At 43.2% G+C, this 23,937-nt stretch overlaps 1 protein-coding gene across 1 annotated transcript; it reads left to right on the top strand.

Annotated features, from left to right (window-relative positions):
- The first annotated feature begins 129 nt into the window (after positions 1-129).
- On the top strand, positions 130-23,731 carry NUFIP1 (nuclear FMR1 interacting protein 1). Its single transcript, XM_082782308.1, has 10 exons — positions 130-379; positions 525-613; positions 1,739-1,843; positions 2,472-2,534; positions 3,233-3,309; positions 9,443-9,535; positions 13,031-13,293; positions 16,970-17,098; positions 18,622-18,854; positions 21,504-23,731. The coding sequence occupies exons 1-10, from the start codon at positions 151-153 to the stop codon at positions 21,837-21,839; spliced, it is 1,617 nt and encodes a 538-aa protein (XP_082638434.1). The 5' UTR covers positions 130-150; the 3' UTR covers positions 21,840-23,731.
- Positions 23,732-23,937: the final 206 nt, after the last annotated feature.

Raw genomic sequence — 23,937 nt, forward strand, 5'->3', positions numbered from 1 at the left:
CGCCCCGCCCACTCGCTGCGAGACCACGCCCACTCGCACTTGACCACGCCCACCCCGGCTGTGGCCACGCCCCCACCGCGCCTTCCCTATAAAAGCGCCGCGCGCGCCGGAAGTGACGCGCAGAGCGGAAGCCAGAGGCGCGTGGGGACGATGCAGGCGGGCGGTGCTGCTGCTGCTGGCGGCGGGGGAGGTGGCTTCGGGCCCGGCCTGGCCGAGGTGGGCCCCTTCGGCTGGTACCCGCCGCCCCTCCGCACGCCGCTCTTCTGCCCGCCGCCTCCCCCCTGGGAGCCCGCCTTCTGGCCGCCGCCGCACGATGGATACGCGCCGCCGCCGTGGTACCCGCCCGCCTACCGGGAGCCCCCGCGGGGGCCGCAAGCTGGTGAGGGGGCGTTGAGGGCGGTGGGGGGGAGCCAGAGCCGCGGCCTCACCTCGGTCCCTCCCCGTTCCAGGCCCTCAGACGAGGTGCACGTGGGTTTTGCTGGCTGTGCCTGACGCCTCCCCCTTTTCTCCTTCCTTTTTTTAAGGTGGGAATGGTAGTTTTCCTCACGACTGGCAAGGAGAGCAAGCGCCCGCGTTTTGTAAGCGGTCTTCGGGTGGCAATGCCAAGCAGAAGGTAAGGATGGGCGGTGGGTTGGGCTGTGTGACCTCCTCCAGGGGTCGCTTCTCATCTTTGCTGTTGTGTGAATCTGGTGGTGGTGGCAGCCACGTGGGGCTTGTCTTCGTGGGCACGTGTGCCTTCTTTTCAATACACTATCACCAAAGAAGCATGGAAAGTAGGTTGCAGGAGGCAGTTCTCCATGTTTACTCTGCTCTCATGAGTCTCCACCTGGAGCACTGTGTTCAGCTCAAGGACCCTCAGCAAAAGAAGGACGTGGATGTGCTGGAGTGAACCCAGAGGAGGGGATGAGGTTGATCAAGGCACTGAAGCATGTCTCTTTTAAAAACAGGCTGCAGGAGTTAGGCTTGTTCAGAGACTTTTTTGGGAGTGTAGTGACAGGGCAAAGGGAAGCTAAATGAAGGTAGGATGAAATTCACCACTGTGAGGGTGGTGAGGCCCTGGCACAGGCTGCCCAGAGCAGCTGTGGCTGCCCCATCCCTGGAGGTGCTCAAGGCCAGGCTGGATGGGGCTTTGGGCAACCTGGGCTGGTGGGAGGTGTCCCTGCCCATGGCAGGGGGCTGGGACTGGGTGGGCTTTAAGGCCTTATCCAACCCATTCCATGAATCAGCTTGCAAATCCTGAGCCCAATGAAGGAATGGCATATCTGTAACATTCTAAAACAGGTAGAGTCCATAAAAGCTCTTACTGTGGTGATGTTCAGTTGTATAAATTACATTACTCGTCCCCTGTGTTTTCAGCCTGGTCCCACTGCTGTGTATGGTGGGAGAGGGAAGGATCTCTGCTGCCCCCTGAGCTCTTCTTGCCTGTCATGTGAGAACAGCCATGGACTGACTAGATGGCTAGGAGACTTGAGCTATACCCTGTCCTCCTTTCAGCTGCTGATGAATCTGTGTCTGCCTTATATGTTTGCATAAGTGATAACTGAAAGGAAGTTGGTGAAGGTGGTGGAAAGGACTGAGTGCAGTGTGTTTTGTTTGGAAGATAAGAGACTTGAACTTTGCCTTGTGTTGTTTTAGATGCTCTGAAGCATGTTTGAATGATTACATGTGAAATATGTAAATATTTAATTAAAATGTCTTACTGTCTTCTGACTACTGTCCTGATATGTTATCTTCCCAGAATAAAAAGAAAAAGGAGCCAGTTTTCTCCCACTACTGCGATACCTGTGACCGTGGCTATAAAAACCAGGAGAAGTATGATGAACATATTTCACAACATACACAGGTTGATGAGCTTGGCTTGTTTTCTTTACACTTTGATTTTTGATTTCATGCCTAAGTAGATAGCTGCAGCCGTGCTTTGAATGGGAGACTTAGCAAAGACTCCTGAGCTAGAAAAAGTCTCATACCAGGACTTGTTGTGATCCCTGTCATGGGGGAGCTCTCAGTTTGGTTTTATTGCTAAACTCACTCTAATGTCATTCTCATGAGTCACTGCTAATTCCTCTCAGTGCTATGAATTACTTCAGTGATATCAGTGTAGCATGTTAAAAACCTGTGTGAAAATGCTGTACAGGAGAAGCACTTTAAAAATGAGTTCCTTTATTGCAAAGAAGTAATAAAATTAGAAATTTGACAGCCTTGCAAATCTTTCTCTTATTTTAACTTTGTATTTTCTCCAGTAACCAGGCATGTTGGCTTCATTGGCTATTCAAAAACCACATGGAAGTTACAAGTATACTGACACTGCTAACTGGTTTTAGTCATGTCCGTTGGAGTTGTGGCTTATGCTCTGTGCAATTAGCTGTGCAATCATCTGGCACTGACTCTGACCTTTGCCTAAATGCTTGCTCTGATTTGCTTGCATAAAGTGTTCTTGTATCTTAAGTTCACCTCTTCCCTTTATCTTGCAGTGCACAGAAGAAGGCTGCAATTTCAATGCCCACGAGAAGTTGGTTCAGATTCACTGGAAGAACGTAGGTATCCCGGCTGGCCCTAAAATACAGATCTGTACACTCTTCCCATCTGCCCTTCTTGTTCTTCTGGGGCTTTGTCACTGTCTGGAATAACAATGTAGCACCTCTGAGTTGAATCTGTTATAGGGATCTTACAAATGAGAATATTCAATACTTTTGTTTTCTAATGGATTCACAGAATCACAGAATTTTCTAGGTTGGAAGAGACCTCAAGGTCATCGAGTCCAACCTAATGCTAACAGCCCTCCACTAAACCATATCCCTAAGCTCTACATCTAAACGTCTTTTGAAGACTTCCAAGGATGGTGACTCCACCACTTCCCTGGGCAGCCTGTTCCAGTGCCTCACAACCCTTTCAGTGAAGAAGTTCTTCCTAACATCTAACCTAAAACTCCCCTGGCTCAACTTAAGCCCATTCCCCCTCGTCCTGTCACCAGGCACGTGGGAGAACAGGCCAACCCCCACCTCGCTACAGCCTCCCTTGAGGTACCTATAAAGAGCGATAAGGTCGCCCCTGAGCCTCCTCTTCTCCAGGAGATACTTTCTTTTAGATTCCTTCTGTGATTGCTGTCTGAAGCCTCAGCACTACTGGAGATGAAAGCAATATGATGCTGATACAATTGTTGTGTTCTTGTTTTTTTTTGGGTGCTTTTTTTTCTTCTTGTCCCCCTTAAAAGACCTGTGAAATTCTTCTGTAGGTACATGGACCTGGTGCTAAAAGAATAAAATTAGATAGTCCGGAAGAGATTGCTAAATGGAGAGAAGAAAGAAAAAAGTGAGTATCGTGACCTGTGAACATGTTTTATGTATGTAGCATGAGTGGTAACTGGATGGCACCAGAAGGACAGTAGGCAGCTTTGTTTGGCTCTGCAGAACTCCTGAGGTACCACATCAGGATGGGTTGAGTGGAGGTAGTAGAAAGCCAGGCAGGCACTGAGGTTCCCCAAATGTTTGATTTGGGTGCCCCAGGTTAGGTGGATGATCCATTCCTTTCCTGATCAGAGACATTTATGTCAGAAGAGTGTTGTGTGTGCGTGTTAATAGCTGAGAAATCTGCAGCTCTTGTACTGACTGCACTGGTAACATTTTCTCCTGTGTGCAAACTTTCACAGTTGGAGTCATTTCGGTAGATCCTGTTAGGGAGTTCTAACTTTCAAGACATTCCTGCATTGCTTGACACTTCTCATGGAAAAAAGAATCCATGAATGATACCTCAAGCAGTCTGACTCGCGTTGTAGCTGGGATACCAGGTTAAGTTCACGTGGAAGTGCTACTTCTCATTTCACATTCTGTGATGTGAGTGGTGTAACTTTTATTTAGCAGCACTAAGTGTTTAAAAAAAAATCTTTGTAAAAAATCTTTGTACTTTCAAAGACCTTATTACAGTGGCCTTTTTCATCTCTTTTACTCTGAAAAAGTCTGATCTTCAGCTGATGAAAGATGATGCAGGTTTTCCTCACTTCTGTCTCTGACTTGGAATCCAGTCTTGTGAGTTTGCTTCCATGGCCAAGAGTCTTGTATGCACAGTGGGAAGTGACACAAATCACATCAAGTTTACTGATGATCAGCTTTGGCATTGTACTGGTGGTCTCTTTAAATGAGAATAACAACCACCTGTGTGATTTTCCTCTCTCAAATGAAGAGAATTGCTTGGTATCTGTTTAACAGCTTTTGTTGATCAGGAAACAAAAATTTCTTCTGTGGTTTAAAATGCCTTAGTTAACTATTCTGGAGTTGCTTGTGGTCTGGGCAAGTACAGGTTTGGTGTTGGATTAGTTCTTATTCCAAGGTTTCTTTTTCTCAAAAAAAGTACTTAAAAAAAAAAAAAACAAAAACAAAAGAATAGGGATGGGCTGTATTTTTTTTTTTTTAGTGCCTTTGGTTCTAAATGTCCCTCCCCCTGACAGTCTTTGTTTTAGTTATCCCAATAAGTCTTTATTTCTTACAATGTCCTTAGACTTCTGTCTTAAGAGCTACTGTTAAAAAACTAAGTGTGGGCCTCAGGGGAAAAGTGCATATTTACATGCAGGGTCTCTTTTCAACTTACACATTTTTGTAAATTGAAAAATGTATTTTGGGATGTTGTAGGAAAGTGGATGGTGCTAAGGTGTAAGTTTTGAAATGGTGTTCAAGGTGTGTGCGTGCACACCCTACTGTGTACCAGGACAGTAGGGAAGCAGGAATTGAATGTATGATCATGTTTTATGTCCTGTCTCCTTGGGGATTGGGTGTTGTGACTCAAGGCCATGGTTAACTAAGGATGATGCTCTGCCTGAGAATATTTCTGTTGACTTTCAAGAGACTCTGGTAGATACTGTTCTTTCATACAGATGAGTATGATTTGGCTGTGGTACAAGGTTGCGAGCTTTTCGTTCTGTTTGGGACGGTGAAACAAATGGAAATGCCTAAGTGTAGTCATGACCAAGGAAAAAGGCAGTGTGTGAGGAGGGCCTTCCGAACCGCGGCCACTAGATGGAGCAGTGCGGCGGCTTAATTTGGTACTTCTGCTGTGCAGGCTTCTTTGCTGTAAGGGATGTGTGTGGAATGACTGCCTGGGTGGCTTGTGTTACTCTTTGCACAGCGAGGAAGCTGTCCCAACTTTCTCTTTTAAAAACAAAGGAAGCTTTTGTGAGGCATTAATTGGGTCTCCAGCAAAGCAGCAACTTCGCACTGAAGACCTGCTGTTCACTGGCAGTAAACACTGCATGGTAAAGAAAAGGGGGGTGCCAGAGGGAGTCTGAACTAGTAGGCAGCTTCTGTTTGTGGTCAAAGGAGAAATCCTTTTTCTTCATAAAAGTTCTAGTCAGAGCTAAGAATAAATCATCACAAGCTAGTTAGAAACAAACTACTTATGACCTAAAAAGATCCAATGTACTTATTTCCATGTTGCATCCCTAACATTTCTGTCTTGCTTGTTCTTTCAGCTCTCATAAATTACTTAGAGTTGAGATTTTCTCTTTAATCAGCTGCTGTGCTGCTCAGTTGTCTCTTGCTAACATCTATTGGAAAGAGGCTGTGTTTACAGTGCAGCATTACTCATGATGAGGAAAGGGAGAGGGGCAAGCTGGTAATGAGTGAGTATCTCTGCACTAAGCATGCCAGGTCAGAATGCTCCTTCCCACTCTTTCTATAGGATGGCCTGGTTGCTGATTCAGTCCTTGTGTCTCTACCTGAAAGTTTTTTTTTTTTTTAATGGCTTTTGGCCTACTGAACCTGATAAGGCAGGCAATCTGAAGTTAAATGGGCAGCGATAGAGACAAAATTGTGCAGGATCTAATGGTTTTTCTGTTTTGCAGACAACTGGTTGTGGAATCGGACATTGGCTTCGGTGATTACAATTGCTTTTCTTGTTCTGATTTGTCCTGTCTGCTGTAACTGCTGGGAAATGTGCTGTCTTCAGCACTTTTAAATGCAAGCTTAGGGGGGGATTACCAGCAGTGCATTTCCTTAGTGTGTCAGAATGTGGCATTGCTGTCTTCCATTCTTTCCAAGTGAAATCTGAGTTGTGGTAGGCCAGCTGTTTTCTCAGGAAGAACTGGTTAGAAAGATTATCAGAAAACATGACAAAGCTGCTCTGATGCTGAAGCAAATGATTAAATATATTTCTTTTTTAGGTTCTAATATAGCACCGGATGACTTTATCTTGTGTATTGCTTCTAAATTCTGCCTGCCTGCCTTGCTGCTTATAATCTGCTGGGTTTTGGTCCAGTTCAGGAAATACAGCAGTCCAAGCCTGCAATTTATCTGATAGGCTGAGCATGTGCTTAATGAATGAGGGCTGGTGCTGTCAGCCAAACCACTTCTTATTAATTTGTGATCCTCTAGCTGAATAATGATAGTTCTAGAACAGCTTGGCATCCTCCCTGGTGGTGCTTTCATAGTAGTTAAAGTACATAATAAGGAAAATGAATTATTAGGGTCTGATAAAGCTAAAGACAAAGCCAAGTGGATTGGATGCGTTGTTAGATTAAGGTGGATGTGGATGGGAGAAGTAGTTGGGATTGCTGCTGTGCACCAGTAATAAAACTGCCTCATGGTGAAATCACCCTGGAGATGCACTGCCTGATAAAACGCCTGGGAGTCTTGGAAGGGGATTTCATCAGCTTCCTCAAACTCAGTTTGAATTCCTCAAATTCAGTGCAAAGTGCTGTAGAAACAGCTCAGGTCTGTTTTCAGCTAGGCATTGGCAAAGCTTTTTTTTGACCAGTGCTTCCTTAGAGCTAGTTTATGTGGACAAGATGGAGTATGCTGGGCTATGAGTGCAGTAGCCAATGTCATATGTGATTCATTTACTGAAAAATCATCATTTGTTAAGGCACACTGGGTTAGTTACACTTCTGTATTACCATATCCTGTCTCTGGAAGGTTAGAGTGTCCTTTACCTGCATATCATTTTGTTGGTGCAGATATAGTCTTAGCCTTTGAGTTTTCTAGTGTTACCTTGACACCTTCTGCTGAAAAACTTCCACATGGTTATAGAAGCATCTTTGGGTGGAACCTGCAGCTGTTACGAAATGCGGCTGCTGCCTTGGGCAGTACTGACTTCTGTCAAAACTGTCTGTCCATCAGGGCCTGGTTTAACTCCCTCTTACAAGAAGTCACTGGGGTTTGTAAAGGCTTTATGTTGACTGATGAGGCTTTCTGTAGTCAAGCTGTGACAAGCTGTTTACAGGACCTGGGTGCTGGGTTACTTCTCTTTCAGTGGTGCCTGTAGCTAACATTTTAGGAACCACATCTTACAGGGGGAGGAGGGCATACCTTCAGAGAAGGATATAAACCTGGGTCAGCTCATCAGATACTGTTACGTAGCCCTTTATCTGGAGGCACTGAGCATGGGCCCTTGTCACACATCGTTCAGGAGCAGTCTTTGTAAATTTAGCCTGCCTGAATAAGAACTCTGTCAAAAAAATCTTTCTGGCCTATCTTGAGTATTTACTAGCTGTTCTTGTTGATTTTTTTGTAAACCATGGGGCTCCATGATGTAGTTGTACCTCAAGACCAGGCATCAGCCTCCACTTTGGGATGACGTGGATCTTGCTGCCTCCTTGGATAGATCTAGCTGCTGCGATGTGCTTGCACATGCAATAACAAAGTGAGGTAAAGATAATGAGTAAAATGCTGTTGAACCTCTCAGTCCAAGTTGGAGAAGATAATCAGTACAGGTGCTATCAGATGTACTTTTGCAGGAACACTGAGCCTTCAAATTTGAGCTTTCTACAGCTGTTAGCTCCTGTCTGTCAACTGAAGAGGCTTTCTGAGGGAAGTTTGTCTGTCTTGGCACTGAATCTTGAACTAAAAGCATTCACAGAGTCCTTTATGGTGGCTCAGTAGAGGGAGTGGTAACTCAGAGGAATGAGAGTGGGAGGCAGTTGTGTCTCAAACCACGTTTTGAGAGCGTGTCTGAATATGTCGTTAATCAGCATAACTGCAGGAGCACTTGGAAGACACTTTGTTCCTCCAGAATTAAGGGTCTTCCCATATGTCCTCTTAAAAGAATAAAAATGTGCCTAAGACAAGCTTGGGGTTCTTCTGGGCATAGTTAACTCATTTAAAGAGCACTTTTCCTGTGGGCCTTACTCATGTGAAGGAAAGCATCTTCAGTTTTATCCTAAAACTGTGGAGAGCTGCCAAGCACAGGGGTCTTTGAATGTAAAACTCTCAAGATTAAATAATTCATTCCACACCTGCTGTTTGCTGGGAGTTTTATAATGTGGATGAAGGAATGTAGCTAATGGGGAAGAACAGAAGAGACATGTCCCTGTGCTCATTTGAGCTGTGTGGTGGATTTCTGGGAGAAATCCAATGAAAATAGACTTTGACAGCCCATACTCAAATCCTCTTGAACGAGACAAGTTCTGCTTAGGTGTGTCTTAGAAAATACTTTTCATCTTTTTCTCTTGGTATGCGGTTGAAGCTGTCTTCCATCAGTGTGAAGCAGAATGTTCTTGCTGTAAAACGGAGGAGATGCATGTGATAAGATTCAATAATTAAAGCTAGGTGTCCTTTTTGATAGCTACGCTTATAGTAAGGAGCTGTTTGAAAATGGAATATCACTAAACTTAATAGACTTACCAAATATTGATACTCTGTGCTGTTCTCCAGAGATGGGTGGGGGTGTTTCCCATTTCCTACCTTTATCTCAAAGCACAGGGATTTAGCTAACTGGTGTTTACACAGCAGCCAGTTAAGGCTTTGACAGCAATTTACAGGAGGCCTTGCATGTTAGGACCAGTGTGGTGTTCATCCACAGGGAGGAATGGTGAGGGGGGTGGGGAGTGGGAAGAGAGGGGTGGTTTGTGAGATGATTATAACAGTAGGTTTGTTTTCTTTGTCTGCATGACTTAGCAATTCTTGAAACTGGAAGAAAAAGGGGCAGTAATATTGGTGTAATAGAGGTCAGTATGCAAGCCCCATAGTGAGGAAGCGTGTAGGTTTTTTCCTTAGCTATCCTATTAAGGGAATTGTTTTCACCCAGAAGCTGTTCTTGCAAACTTTTTTTGCAGAAGAGTCTGGCTGTCCTTTTGCTAAAGGAATGTTATACCCCAGGATCCCTCAAATACTCCAATTAAAGCACCATAAAGTGAAATTGCAGGACTAAATCATGCCCTGTTGTGCGTAGGAGCAGGTTGAGGGACCAGAAGCATGACTGTACTGTTTGTCTGTAGCTCGTCTGTTTATGTAAATCTAACAATGCCAATTTATGGGATTTCTTGGTATTGATGTAAGTAAGCGTAATTACTCAGGCGGCTTTTCCTTGCCATGCCTTTTGAAGGAAGAAGCGGGCTGCTGCCTTTCCATGAAACACCTTAAAAATCTCTTATGCTTCTAGAGGATGTTGGTTTGATAAAGGGTGAATTGACCAGCTATGGTGAACATCTGAAGAACGAATGTTTTTTTTTTTCTCCTAGAAATTTTCCTACGTTAGCGAACATCGAGAAGAAGAAGGTGATGCAGATGGAGAAGGAAGAAAGGGGAGAAGTTCTGACTACCCCACAGTTTGGGTAAGCATTTCAAAACAAAGCTGTTACTTCTGAGCTCATGAAGAGGAAGGTACGCTCTCTTACTGTGGTGTCCAAGTACTCAATGCATTCACTGTTCACACCATCTCGCTGACTTTAGCAGGGGACAGGCCACTTGACAAATTGCAGATGTAGTGTTCCTTTTGTTTACAGTGCTTCGCAGTCCACTTCAGTGAAATTAAACAATAATTGGTCTAGAAACCTGATGTTCTTGCTGAATTCTGCACTCCGGCTTGTTTGAGAAAAGCCCATTCTAGCAGCCATTTGTTAGATCACCCTAACCTTGGTTTCTTAGAAAGAAATAATGGGGATAGAACGTAATGAATCTACTGGTCTAATCCTCTTATGCCTGAAAATGGTCCAGGGAGATTTTAGGAGTGGATTTAGCTTCTTAGCGCTCTACTTTCAGATGATAAATCAAACTTTAAGTGAAGAGCAGAGGAAGAATTAACTGTTTTCATAGCTTAAGCAATGCTTTTGTTGCTTTTTTTTTTTTACCCTCCATCTTCATTATCTACCTGCTACCTTTGTTACAGGCCCAGTCCTTGGTCCTCTTGGATTTTTGTCTCCCTGATACTGTGAATTACTTTTCACTTTATTATTGCTTCATTTTCTACTCTCCACAGTGTCAGTGTTATATGGAAACAGCTCCATTAGCTCTGCTTTAGGGCCTGTGGGAAGACTTTTAGATAACCTAGGAGTGGTGGATTGTTGGTTTACTTGTTTATACTGGAATGACTGGGCCAGAAGGCAGGAGTGGACCTACTTCGAAGGGACTTTTGCTAAATTACATTTGACTTTTTCATCTCCTTGGAAAAAAAAAGAACTTTCACTATTTTAAATAAGGTGAACTAGTGCAGGATAGGGTTTGTGTGAGGCTAGTATAATTTGTTAAAGGCAATAGTGCACAGTTGCCTCTTATGAAGGAAAGGCTTATAAAAGACTGAAATAACATCTTTTTCTTCCTCCAAAAGATTAAAAAGGTGCGGGAGGGACCAAAGCTACAAATGTAAAATTATGTTTAGAGATTCTTCTAAGCAGAGATGAGTTTTGCTTGTCAGAGTAATAAACTGCGTGGTGTCTACAGGTTTATTCGGTAACTCTTGTAGCTCTTCTGGTGAACTGTGAGTCAGAGACCATATGTAGTGTTAAATGTCAGTCAAATTCCATGCTTATCTATTAGATGTGTCAGGAACTTTATAGCTGGAAAATTGTTAGGGAAGAAAAAAGCCCTAAAAACCACAGGTTGCTGTTTGCTTTCACTTTGACTTTTTACCTCTGGTTGATTTTAGAAACTAACTTGGTATTTTTTTTCCCCTGAACTGCTAGCCCTGTCTGCTTCATCTGCTGTCCAAAAACCTGTCGCTTCTGCTTGGTGTATCAACAGGAAAGATTCTGGAATTGGTGCTTATCTGGCAAACTTACTGATGCACGAGGCAAAAATAGAATAGAGCTTGTTCTCTGCAAGCTGTACTATTAAAGCAAATAGCTAAGGAAGATTTAGAAAGGATTAGATACTTAACACTTCTGCAGCACTTTCCATTTGTGGTTCTCTGAAGTGCTTTACAACTGCTAATTCTCAGCATCCCTGCGTGTGAGATTAGAGATGCAGAAGGACCACTTTGGCAGTCTGTGTGGTGTCTTGCAACAGCTAATTAATAGAGCGTGGCTCTTCCACCTCTTTGAATGGGAAGTGATGAGTACAGCTTGCAGTAGAGGAAGGCAGATGCCAGGCTGAGGTTTGTTGGGATATTTGTGACCTTGGGGCTTCTTTCTGGGTGTTTGGGGCCCCAGGGAAATCCAAGGTATTTTTTAACCCTTGGCCAAGGATGGAATGTCTAATTGAGCCTATACGTGCTCAGTAGCATCTGTTTTACAACAATATCCTGAACATGGAGCCCTGTTGTACAATTCAAGAACGCAGTTTGGTCTTAAACAGAGGTGAGTTATGGGAGATAACATCAGCCTGATGTTGTGGATGAGAGACTGATGCACAGGAAGGAGGTGGCTTCTCTTGAATCACAGTAGAGCTAAGGTGGGTGATGTTAACAATGATGGCTGAGAAATCAGTGCTAGACAGTCAAAAATGACTGGAGAACTGAGTGTTTTGTCATGATATAAAGCAATTTTGAATGCTAAACCTGGTCCTGTTCTCCTTTCAAGAAGAGCTTACAACTGGAAAGGTGTAGAAGAGGGAAACATGAGTTACAAATGGAAACGCTTCTGTGCAAATGGAGGTGGGTAGCTTAGAAGGGTATCACAAAAGAAAACTTGCATAGGTGTGAAGAGGTAAATAGAAAAGTTAGTGTTTCTTCTAACTCCAGGGAGAGTAGTTGTCAAATGGCCATCTTATTCATCAGAATGAAAACTGGAGGACATTCTTTTTCACAACATTTAGCACTTTTCTGCAAGTCTTTGGGAAATAGAAAGCTTTACACAGCACCCCACAGCATGACACGAAACTATCAGTGTCTTGTGAGCATCTCTGGTTGGAGAGGGTCCCTAAGCAGTTAGCTTCTGAACGCTGGAAAAAGATGAGAAATGTGACTGCTTGTGAGGGAAGGAAGAGCACAAAAAACAGATCTTCTGCTGGTTGCTTATCAGTGACAAGGTGCCAGGTTAGAAATGTACCTTTGGGGCTGTCCTTTAAGATAAATGGCTCAAGAACCAGGGAGAAGTGTCAGGAAGAAGCTCTTGACCAGGCATGGTGTTACGCAGTTGACTAGGGCTAACTCAAAGGCCCTAGCTAACAGGATCTCTGCTATGCTGTTGGTGAGACTGAGGGAGAGAGTGCTGAGCCAAATCAACCATGGGACTCATTCAAGATTGTCAGATCTGTCTTTCGTGGTTGTTTTTGTTACTTGAAAATAAGTATCTTCAGGAGGCTTACATTTTCATTTCTGTATTTGCTTTTCTGATGTTAACACCTATTCTGTCTGTAGATTGAGTTATTCTGTCCAGGTTTGTCTTCCTACAAACATGTTTAGAAGACAAGTGGAATTAGCATGCTGTTCTCATCCTATACTTCTGTAGTTTGCTTTAAACTCTGCTGTCCTGATGGAAGCTTTCCTGCCTCTTCTACCAGAGATGAATGGCCTGTTAACTAGATGCAAGGGTAGGCAGTCACTGAAATTAATTCTTCACTGAGCTGTAGCTGGAAAAAGATTTAAGAACTGGAAGTATACTAACAGTAGATGCCTACCTTCTAATTCCACATATGCTCTGCCTGTTTTCAGTGACTTCATTGTTTAAGTGCAGTGAATGTTTATTGATTTTGTAATTTGAAATGAAAACACTGTCTTCACATGGTAGGTGATCAAGGAGCTTGCTTAGCCCTTTGCCTTTGTTAAAAGATAAAATTCATCAACTTCAAACTCTTCACTAAGGTTCCAGCTTGGTCACATCCTGCCAGTGAGATGGTTTGTGACTGCGTGTGGTCAGGTTGTCATTTCTGTGAACTTCCTTTCTCTCTTCCAGCAAGATGAAGGGGATGTGGAAAGCTGAAGATGAGAGGCCTGGGCAGCAAGGAAGGCAGAGGAGGAAACAGAAGCGCCAGTTCTGGAAGAAATTTAAGAAAAATGGTGGCGATGATAAGGTACCATCACAAAGAAATCAAAACGAAGCTAATGGACCCGAGAACAGCACGTGTGAGAAAGAACAGGAAAAGCAGCCTGTTTTGGAGGCTCAGCCATGCATGAAGGACGTGGACCCTCTCAGTCTTCTGGCAAACAGTGATGTTGGTAAGATGAAAAACTTCATGTAGCACTGCTTAAGTTATTACTAACCTCTTGTGCAGCTAGCAGCTTCTGGGGAGAACTGGGGATTTAAAAAATAAACACACCACGCAAACTTAGTCCTTGATGGAAAGAGGGCTAATTGGGCATGTTTATAATAAATTCTTTTAGTAGAAGACTAATGAAAGGCTTTCCAGTATGCTTGGACGATAATACTACAGAGCCTGTTGTCATACTTCTCATTGTTATTAACAAAAAAGTCCAGTTTTGTGGCTAAAATAATTCTAGGGTCAGCAGGGTCAAAAATTTATAACTTTGAATGTAGGCCAACATCCCAGTGTGTGAAGGTTGGGTTTAGAACTTCCTTTTATCTGGAGACTTCTGTACAGATGTATCCTGATTCAGGACGTGGTCTTCTAAGAAAATTCAGTAACTGTTGTGGAGTGGGTCTGTGCTTTATCTAAAGGAAATGGGGTAAATCTTGCAGTTCAAGCAGCTTCTGCCCTACTTTCCTGCTACAGGCCTAGTTGGTGAAGAACCTAAAATCCAAAGTCAATGAAGAAGGTGAAAAGTTCTGATTTAGAAAAGCTGACACAATGTTTAGGATGCTGACAGCATTAAGAACTTCTTCATAAGATTGCTTGCAAGCCAAGTTAATCATATAAACACAGGGAAAATCTAGCAAGTTATTCTGAAGTGTTTTTGCTTGAAGCATCAGATTTCTTTTATCAAAAACATCTTAATTTGAAGAGGGGAGACGGGAAGTAGGAGTGTCTTGAATATGAAAAATATCCACGCTGGATATTTGTCTTGGCGTCATATTCCCAAATACATTACTAGCTTTAAATCAATATTTAGCTATCAAAATGAAGAGGGTTTCTGGGCTCTTAAGGGAGCACCTCAGTTCTATTTTTGTTAAAAACAAATACTTGACCATAATCTTATTCTATCCATAATCTCCAGAGATAAGGAATCCTTTTTTCAAAACACTAAAGGGCAGCAAAGGGAAAATAAGGCAAAAGCCTTAGGGAATTGATATCAGTAATTTTGGGAAGGAGACCATAGGGATTGGCATCAGTAAATGGAACAGTGTTGAAGACAATGTACAGAAATGTCTGTACACTTGGTGGTTTGGTGCTTGTCCTTGGTCTGAGCTAGATTTCTTAGGAAGATACAGGTTTTTTTTTTGCTGTGGTGTTCAGGAAGGTGGAGACTGACTGGGAGACTAGCTGCCTATGTTTTGGGGGTGAAGAGGAGTCTCATGAGGTAGGCACAATGGTAGGGGAGAAACAATAGCATCTGAATTAAGGTACTGGAAGTTTGGCCTGCTAGCCAGGGCATTTTGGAACCATCAAGCAGTGTGACAACAATCATTTTTAAAGACTATTTAATATCCCTTTGTCCTTTAACACTGAGAGCATGAAAACAATGTCTTGCCTTCTATGAGTTAAATCATTTAAAATGACATTAAAATGCAAGCATTTTCCCCTTAATTTCAGTTTTTGCTAAGTTATCTAGCTTGTTCTTGATATTTTCCATATGTGTATATTTTCTGAAGTATTGCTGCTTAGGTTTTTCGTGAGCATGTTTTGTTTTCCCTGTGCTGGCAGCAATATAAACTCCACTGATTCAACTATTTATAATATAGTCAGTGATGATGTAGTGCTCTTAGAATATGGCAAGTAAGCTGGCTTGTACTCTATTTTTAGCAATAGGGCTAGAGTGCATCCCCTGGAAAGACTTTGGATGCTGAGTTTCTCCTCTGGAAAACAATCTCCAATTAGTGGGAACAAGAGCTCAGCATCCCTGTGCGATGTGTTTATTCCACTAATCTCAGCTAGTTGGGAAATGAGGGGTGATCAAACAGAACTGCATTTCTCCCCAGCATCTGTGTTTTGCTTAATGATAGAAATTTGAATTATACCAAGTACAGCTAGTAACTTCTGGTATAATAGGTAGAAAAGGAATGTGTTATCACACGTTATTAAAAGCAGTTGAATTTTTATACAGTTAAGTAGAACAAACATTTTCTTTTAAAATCATACCACTGAAAGCCATGATTTTGCTGTATAGAAGCATTTTGTTGGAGTATTTAGAGCTTTCAAACAGCAGCAGCCCTTTCTCTAGAGGCAATGCCTTTTTTGCATAATGCATTCACTGAAGTTCTATTCCTTAGCTGGTTCCTTCAAAGCTAAGGAAATTGAATGAGATGAAGAAAAGGACACTTTTCTCCTGATTTATAAACAGAAATCAGGTAAGATCAGCCTGTCAGGTCTAAAACTGACCTGGAACAGTCAATTCTAGTCAGTAGTTCATAATGCATCCTCCAAGGGTGGTACTGTCAAATAGAGAATGTACTGCAGTAAGTGTCTTCCTAATTAGCCAAGAAGCAGAGAAGTTTGTCACTTTTAACAGTTTCTACAAACTGATTTTTGCATATTCATTAACTTATTCATTAATTCATTTTTCATTTCATGTGGCTAGATGGTTTTTAAGCTTAGTGTAAAAAAAAAAAAGGCATCTGACCCCAGTGTGCACTTCAGTTTGAATGCGATAGAAGTAAAGAGCAGTTATGAATCAACATAACTTGGAGTAAATGTCAGAGCTTTACAATTGCTTAAATTTATGTGAATGCAGTATGTTCTGGTAGGAAAACGCACTGCATTTCCCTGAACTTCCAGTGTGTTTGGGAGTTGATGTGACTACTAAACTAAAGAGAATCAACCTCTAAGAAAACGTAAGGAGTAAAATGAGGCAGATAAGTAGCTTTAGATAAAGACCTGTGTATTTATCTGAAGTTATTCTAGCATACAACATGAGCTCTAATAAATCAAGTTGACAATTGTTGATATATTAGAAGAAAATAGCCAAACACTTGTGATTTAAAAATAAAGATCTCAAAAGTGTTTATTACAGCATATCTGCTTACAAAGTATCGGGCAGCTTTCCTGTGAGGTGTGATATTCAAGCTTAAACAGATGGGGGGCAGGAGAGGGCACAACTTCCTTGTGAAAATAAGACTGCAACCAGGCTTTTCCTAGTAGCCATTTCATCACTTTTGTGCTTCTTGCCTCTTTTTTGCCTTCCTGGTATTCTTTTTTTGGAGCAGTAATATTACAGTAAGGCTGCAGTACCTCACTTACTCATGCATATCTATAATACTCTGTGGAGATTTAAGTATCAGCCTGAAGTCCTGCTGAAACCATATTTGTTTAATTTGTGGCGTAGGCCCTAAAATGTCCCTTATGATCTCTTTTACTGTCCAAGAATTTTTGTTGCTCGTGCTTTGCATGAGGCTAACTGTTGTGAAATTATTGGCTTTCTGAATCCCCACCCCTGCCTCCACAGGACTAAATCCAGCGAGACTTCAAAACATATTATGAAATCCTCTCTTTTTTTCCCCTGAGCTTTATAACAAACCTGTAATTATGTTTAATATGTGAAGAAAACCCAAGCTGTTGTTCAGGGAATCTGAACTTCACCTTGCTTCCATAGCTTTGCTAACTGTAAATCAGTGGTAAGGAAACTTTTCCACAGAATATCTGTAGAGAGTAGGCAGGTATGTTCTTTATCAATCCACGGTGTTGAGCAATGGTGCCTATCAGTCTGTCATGATCAGTTAAGGTGGCTGTTCATACAGGAGAACTCGGAAAAAATCATCTTGGCTTCTCTTCCCCCGCAGAGTCTGACAAGGATGAAGAAGCAGCTGAAGATGGGAAGCTGGGGATGACAGTTGTTCCCAAGCAGGTCACTTCAGCCCTGAGTTCGTTGTCAGCCAACTACGGCAGTGCCTCTGAGAGTGAGCCTGAAGGTGTGTATACACTCATACTCTGCTCTCTTTTCCTTCACAGTGCTGGTGTAAACTGCAAGCATTGAGTACTCAAAACTTGTTGATAAAGCATAGGTGTTGCAGGATAAAATGCAGCTTGTGAACATCAGCCAAGCTGTCAAAATAATACCAGTTCAGTGGCATTGGCTGCATCTCCAAAACAGCTGCTTATGGAACTGCCTTGATTTTTTTGGGGTCTGTCTGGTGGTGCTGTAATTCAGAGCTGTCTTGTATAAGCTTAAAAATCATCAGATAAAAGTGAAGAGATAAGCTTGGTAAAGGTTATGCAGAGGGATGTTTTTGCTGTGTTGAGATCTCTCCAGCGTGCTTTCGGTGGCATGCTGGTACTGGTACGAGTCCTGCATAAAGAAGCAGGGAGGAGTGAAAGCATATGTCATCCTCCTCCCAGTCTGTTTCCCCATTCTTCCTTCCTCCCAGTTTGAGCACTAAATGGGTTACGTTATGGTGTGAGCCGTTGCTTGTTCCCAAGTACAGCAATAACTCCTCATCTTGGAGAAGTACCCAGACAGAGTGGGGCACTTGTGCAGTCAGCTGGTGCACTGCAACGACCTTGTCCACTTGGGCTGTGCCACGTCTAATTCCTGGCCTTTTTCTAGCCCTACAGCATATTTCAGAACATCTCAAATAGCGTTTCCTGGAAGATTGAGTGGGTTTCTTCCCCTGCTTTGTTTGCCTTTTCTCAGCACTGACCTGGGTTGAAGGGTGGATGTAAATTTCTTTGGTTAGGGTGCGTATCATCAAGCTTCCCAAGGCTTCTAGGGGTGTTGGGGAGGAAGGAAAGCAGCCTGTCTTGAGTCTTGCTTCAAATCATGTTTGAATAGAGCCAGAAGAGTGCTGTTACACACTTGCAGTGAACTAATTTCCATGCCCTTAAGGGTTTTTTCCTCAGAAGGCTTCTGGGTTTTGCAGTAAGACCTGCACTCTATAGTGCTCGGATTTCATGCTTCTCTGAGTGTGTACATCAGCGTGTGGTAGAGCTGCTGCTCCTTGTTCTGCAGTTAATTAACATCCCTTTCTTGCCCCAGATGGTTTACCTGGAGTTACAGAGGGCATCCACTGAGCAGGGAATTGAACCTGAGCATTTTCTCCCCTGTGCAGTGACTTCTCTCAGCTGCCAAGCTTGCAGCAAGCTATGCTGTAAAGAGGAAGCAATGTACTTCCACGAGGCAGAGCTGAAAATCTTGTTCAACTTCTCAAAGTCAACCACACCTCCCTTCTGGTATATTGAAAAAAAGGCAGAAGTATTAAAGTATCTCACTGTTCTGTGACTGTTTAGAGAAGATTCTTTGCATTTAAACGCCAAAACCAAACAAAACAGAAAAATCCAAGCCAAACAAAAGCCTCCCTTCTTTCAAATAATCCTTGCATGTTTTTTTACATCAGGTTATGTGAGTAAGAGGAGTACTAATGAGCTGCCAGTGTGTGGGGATATAAGCATGCTAAGTCTAGGAGATAAGTGTTGGTTTTGTTATGTTTTTTTTTAGAAGTCTCTGTCAGGATTGCAACAAAACCTGAGGAAAAACAGGCTGTGCTCAGAAACACGCCTCAGACTCCTGAAGCTCATCAGAATCCAAAGCTGAAGCAAGAACCTCCAGAATCTGTGGACACAACATTGAGAACCTCAAATACAAATGCGGGTTCCCCCAGAGGCCCTGATAAACGGGCCAAGAAAACGTTACCTCTCCTTCCAAAGCGTCGCCCCACCCTGCTGGAAATGGTAAGTGTGAGCACTAAAACGATGGCTGCTGCACCAGAGCAGCTCTGTGTGAGTGGTTCTCTACCCTGCAGGAAGTTAGAGCACCTTGTTAGCTTAGCTGGAGCAAAGGCCTTGGCTTAAAATAGCCAAGGGAGTGTTTCCCTCCGAGTGTAGATGCTGGAACAGACATACAAGTACCCTGGTGTGTGTTCAGGTAATGACTGACCTTGAGCAAGAGGTGACAACTTAATTGCGTGCCTAAAATGAGCTGCACAAAGAATAAGACCTTTCTTCCTACCTCTCCCCTTTCTGTGGTAATACTCTGTAATTTATTTGTACGTGACCCTGTCAGATTGGTGCTGATCCTTCTCCCTTGGTGCCCAGCTTTGCTATTCAGCCACCTGACTGAGGAGACAGCTTCTTCAGCTGCAGTCAGACTTCTTCTTAAGGGTGTTGGTGACTTGAACTGCACAGCTGCAGCCTGCAGATGCATGGATTTCCTTCTAGGCATGTTTAGTCCACTCTGAGGAAGTGACAGCACGGGTGCCTTGAAGAGCAGGCTGTCTCAGAAGGGTCAAAAGACTTGTAGGGGGCAGTTCTGAGGTGTCATAGTTCTGAGTAACGATGTGAAGCACCCTGTTTGGAACTTTAGCTCTCTTTGTTAGAGATAAAAACCATGCTAAAGCTTTTACTAAGTGCTCAAAGCAGTACTGGCCAGGAGGGCAAGAGGAGGTAGGCTGTGCTTGTGATCCTGCGAATAGCCAGCATGAAGCTTCCCTGCCAAAGAAAGAGTCTGGGCAGAGCTCAGGAGAAAGCCGGGTGCCACTGACATCAGGGCTCTGATACAGCACAGGATGTTGAGGCAAGAGATACTGGGGAAGGCACATCCCAAGCTGCAGGTCCGGGAGAAATCCCTTGATAGTCCTCTTAGCACATACTGCGTTTGCTGCCAAGAATTAAAGCTGCTAGTGCCTGAAAAAGGAAGTGTTTGCCCTTTGTGCAGCTCCCCGAGCATGCAGTTGTCTTTATCTCTTGCTCTTCAAAGTCGTGGGTGATCAAAGCAGTGAAGATTCTGGAAAAAAGTCATATGAAGGTCCTGCATGCTGGGAGAGGCATTAGAGATGCTGGCAGAACAAGGAAGTCTGAATTGTAGCTTGCCAGTATAGCCCACTTTTAAAATTGCCCTTTTTTGGCTTTCTAATGTTTAAAATTGTTGTTCAGGGATGTGTGCTGGGGCTGTGAATCACAGAGGGGCGCTTGAGATTTGCAGGTAGGCTTCTGCTGCATAAAAACCTTGAGGAAGCGAGGCTGAAATTTGGTAGTGAATCACCGCTGAAAACGTGTCCAAAAAGTGTAGTAGTAGTATGGCTCAGAAAAAGCTGTCACCTCAGTGAAATGCTTTAAAAAAAGAAAAGGAGAGGGGGTAGAAGGTAGGGAAATAGCTGTGGAGATGTCTTGGCACTCATTAGACAGTCAGTTTGGGCACTACTAAGCGTGTTTATTGTAGTCACGCTAACGATGTGTGTTTAGCAATGCTACCAGAACAATAAGGCCTGCATTGCATTGCTGTTATCTATCAATGCAGTTAAAAAAAAAAAAAAAAGGTGGGGTGGTGGTGTCCCACCTGTGCCTTTATCGGGCTTTTTGGGAGCTCAGCATTTCCTCCTGCAGAGAGATTCCCATTACACTGCCCCCTCCCTGCCCTGCTGTGCACCTCCTGCTTGAGGCAGGAGGCTTAGGAAAGCTGGTTACAGGTGCCAGTGCTCGTAATAGCTGGTGAGAGCTGCTTGCAACACCTCTTAATAAACCTAAACAGAAATATGTACTGCAAAGTGACTGGTGTAGACCACAAACTCCCAGCAGCAAGCTTCTCTGTGACTTTACGAGCCCAGTTTAAGCTATTAGACCTAGCTTGGTGGAGTACATCCCAAAATAGTTGCTGCTATTTAAACCCCCCAGTCTAGTAGGTGCTGAAAAATGCCCTTTCTGTGTATTTAAAATATCTTTCACTCAGGTATTAGCTAATAAAAGATGCATGGGCTATTAAATTACAGATACAGGATAGCCTGCAAAGCTTAAGAGATGCCCACAGACTTGCTACCCTGCTGCACTGCCCATGGCCTAGAAGGCGTTCTTTAGTTTGGGTGTCTCTTGTAGTCCATAATAGGAGAATTTCATCATCTGGATCTACTCTGGGAGATAACTGAGGAGGAAATTCCCAGTAGTTAGGTGTATTCACTGGCTTTCTATGCCACCTGAGACTTGTCAGCATGTTCATGCTACCTTAGTTCATCAACAGTGCTACATGAGTGGCACTTAAACGCCTTCATTTTGGGCATTTCAGGGTTTTCATCTGTTTCAGTGGAACATTTGTAAGTAGTATAGCGGCCCTTCTGAGCCTCTCATTGCAGAAGTGGTGTTTGACCATCAACCTGTGCTGCTGTAGCAGCTGCTGCTGCTTCCCAAAGGGCAGCTCCCTCCTTGCCTCCTTTCCAGATACCTCATCACACCTTTTTTGTGCTGTGCCAGGCCTTCTGCTGACAGTGTATCTTCTACTTTCCTGCACACACCTTGCAAAAGAAAGAAAAAAAAAAAACTCCATGAAACCTAGCTGTGAGTTCCTTCTATTAATCAGATTTGTTTTCTCCTGGGTCTTTTGTTGCTTTGCAGTTGCTGGCCCAGGACATCCGACACGAAAGGAATGTTATCCTGCAGTGTGTTCGGTACATCGTACGGAATGACGTGTTTGGACTCTTCTTAAAAGCAGAACCCGAAGCTGGAACAGAGACTGGCCAGCCCTCCAAAACTACAGCAGAGACTTTGACAGACAAATGTGATGGATCTCATCGGTCCTGTAGCTCTGACCTTCAGTTAGCAGGAGGAGAAAAAGATGAATTAACAGCCTGTGGTGAGGAAGCACCCGTAGATCAGCCAGCACGGATAACTCACCCAGCAGACGAGGAGACGTGGGAAACCCCAGCAATTCAGTGTGAAGAAGCACCGTAGGAGATATCTGTGCTGGACAATAAAGCAAAGGCTCAGCTTTTCTACTCGACACTTCTGAAAGACATCGGTCTAACAAAATAAGGTGTATACTGAGAACTCTTAAAACCATGTTTCTGTTCTGCCAGAGGTTCACATTTCCTTGTGAGAACAGCAGCTGTGCTGGGTAATTGCATTTCCCCATGGCTGGAAAGCAGCAGTGACACAGGGTGAGCTTCCCTAGAGTAGGTGTGGATCCCTGCTTCGGAGCTTCATTGCTCTGTGTGTTTTCCTTTGATGTGGGCAGCATCAGTCCATCAGCAGAGCCAAAGCAGTGCTAGGGTGGATCCTCCTTATGTGAAATTCTGGCCTAGAGTGTTTGTGAGTATCTGAGTGTCTAAAATTAGCTGAATGTTCCTCTGAAGCGGTACCTGCTGCATTTTTTCATGTTATTGGTCAAGTATAAATGAAGAGACAACTGACCTGGCTCTAAAAGTACTGCTTGTGCCAGGAGTCTCCCCTTCTCTGAACTAATTGAGTTGAGCAGAGAAATAGAAATGAGGGTGCAGACTGATGCAAGAGCCTTCTTTTAAAAAAAAAAAAAAATTATTAAAAAGTAACCACTTTTACTGCTTGTGTCACTGCTAGATTGATGTTTGACCTCAGGTACCCACTGTTAAATCACAGGCCTTAACTCCTGTTGTTACCAGGCAGATTTAACTCTTGAAGCAAGCTCTTGGTGTTGAGAGCTCTAGGTTTAACTTACCAAAATTTGAAAAGTTTGCTAAGAGTTACTTGTTTGTCCCTCTTTAATATACTTGAGGAATTTCTTAGTCTGGACAAAAGTCTTCCTTGGCACACTGTTCTGATGTTTGTTATGCTGTTTGTACATTATCTCATGGCTTTCTGTGAATCTTGCATCCTTCTGTGTGGCTGTACATACATGAACGGTTGTGAACGTGAGGGAAAAAGCAAACCAAAACAAAGCAAACCAATTAGCCAAGGTTTAGAACTGAGTTCAGTCTTAACACTGCATTTGAGTCCTTGTGCAGGTGTTAATTTCACACTGACATGGAAACCGTGTCATGAACATGATCTATTACAAATCCTCCACTTCAAAATGTTTTGCTGCACTTCATCTTCTAGTCATGGTTAAATGTTGGAGATTAATTACCTTCTCAGGGATTGATTTTAGTTGTTTTTTTTTGGGTAGGAGTCTAGCCTTCAATTCCACCACCTCAACCAGACTCACGTGGCTTTTTTTTTGTCGTTGCTTGACTGTATTTTGTCCTCTAATTCCTTAACTTTTAACCCGTGCCATACATCTCATCCGTGGCATATAGAAAATGAGGAATAGCTGAAAACTGTCCCACTGCTCTGCTCTTTGTGGCTACAACTGCATATTGTGTCTGTAATGCACTAAGTTTATGGAATTACATAAATATCAACACCCTTGTACAAGTTGCGTGTCTCAAGAATGTGTAAATAGGCTGAAGCAGTGATCGCAAACATATTTCCAGGGCAGATGATTCATTCTTCCCATGATGGTCCCACAAAGCCACCTCAGTTGCACTGTCTTGGGTACGGCTCTCACATCTTTACTGCTGTGGAAAAAGCAGCAGGGGACTCAGCCACAGAGATTTGGCACTCGGGCAGAACCTGATTTCGGAGGGGATTGGTACCAGCGCTGTCGAACACATGGGTAACAACTGCACACATGCAGGAAAAGGAAACGGAGGTGTTGGAATTGCCATGAAACTGCACTTTAATCAACCCTGAATGTGCTTCTATCCCTGTCGAGTTGATGGCGGAGCTTTCTGTGACTGTATGCTCTGCCCTGTGTAAAAAAACAAAAACAAAAAACTTTAATCTGAATTCTTTATACCATTGTCATAGACTTTAATATTAAACTTTCACATAAAAAAAAAAAACTTTGTCAAAAGAAAATCATTTTTATGGTCTCTTTTTCCTGAGTAGGTAAGAAGAGGTGGGCTTCTGGGGGTGGTCTGTACAAGGTTGCTGTGTATGCAACACAGATCTTAGGAAATAATTGTTGGTTTATGCAAAATTGCTCTTGTTTTGAGTGAACCTTTTCTGTCACTTCCTACAGCAGATGCATGGA

The sequence above is a fragment of the Aythya marila genome, assembly GCF_965140915.1.
Source record: "Aythya marila genome assembly, chromosome: 1".
Classification (NCBI taxonomy): Eukaryota; Metazoa; Chordata; class Aves; order Anseriformes; family Anatidae; genus Aythya; species Aythya marila.

What these genes read in the sequence shown, in the direction of transcription:
- NUFIP1 (XM_082782308.1), top strand. Translation starts at nt 151, where the DNA reads ATGCAGGCGGGCGGTGCTGCTGCTGCTGGCGGCGGGGGAGGTGGCTTC. An exon ending in TTCAGATTCACTGGAAGAAC is followed by an intron (nt 2,535 to 3,232) that starts GTAGGTATCCCG and finishes ATTCTTCTGTAG; the next exon opens with GTACATGGACCTGGTGCTAA. An exon ending in CTGACTACCCCACAGTTTGG is followed by an intron (nt 9,536 to 13,030) that starts GTAAGCATTTCA and finishes TCTCTCTTCCAG; the next exon opens with CAAGATGAAGGGGATGTGGA.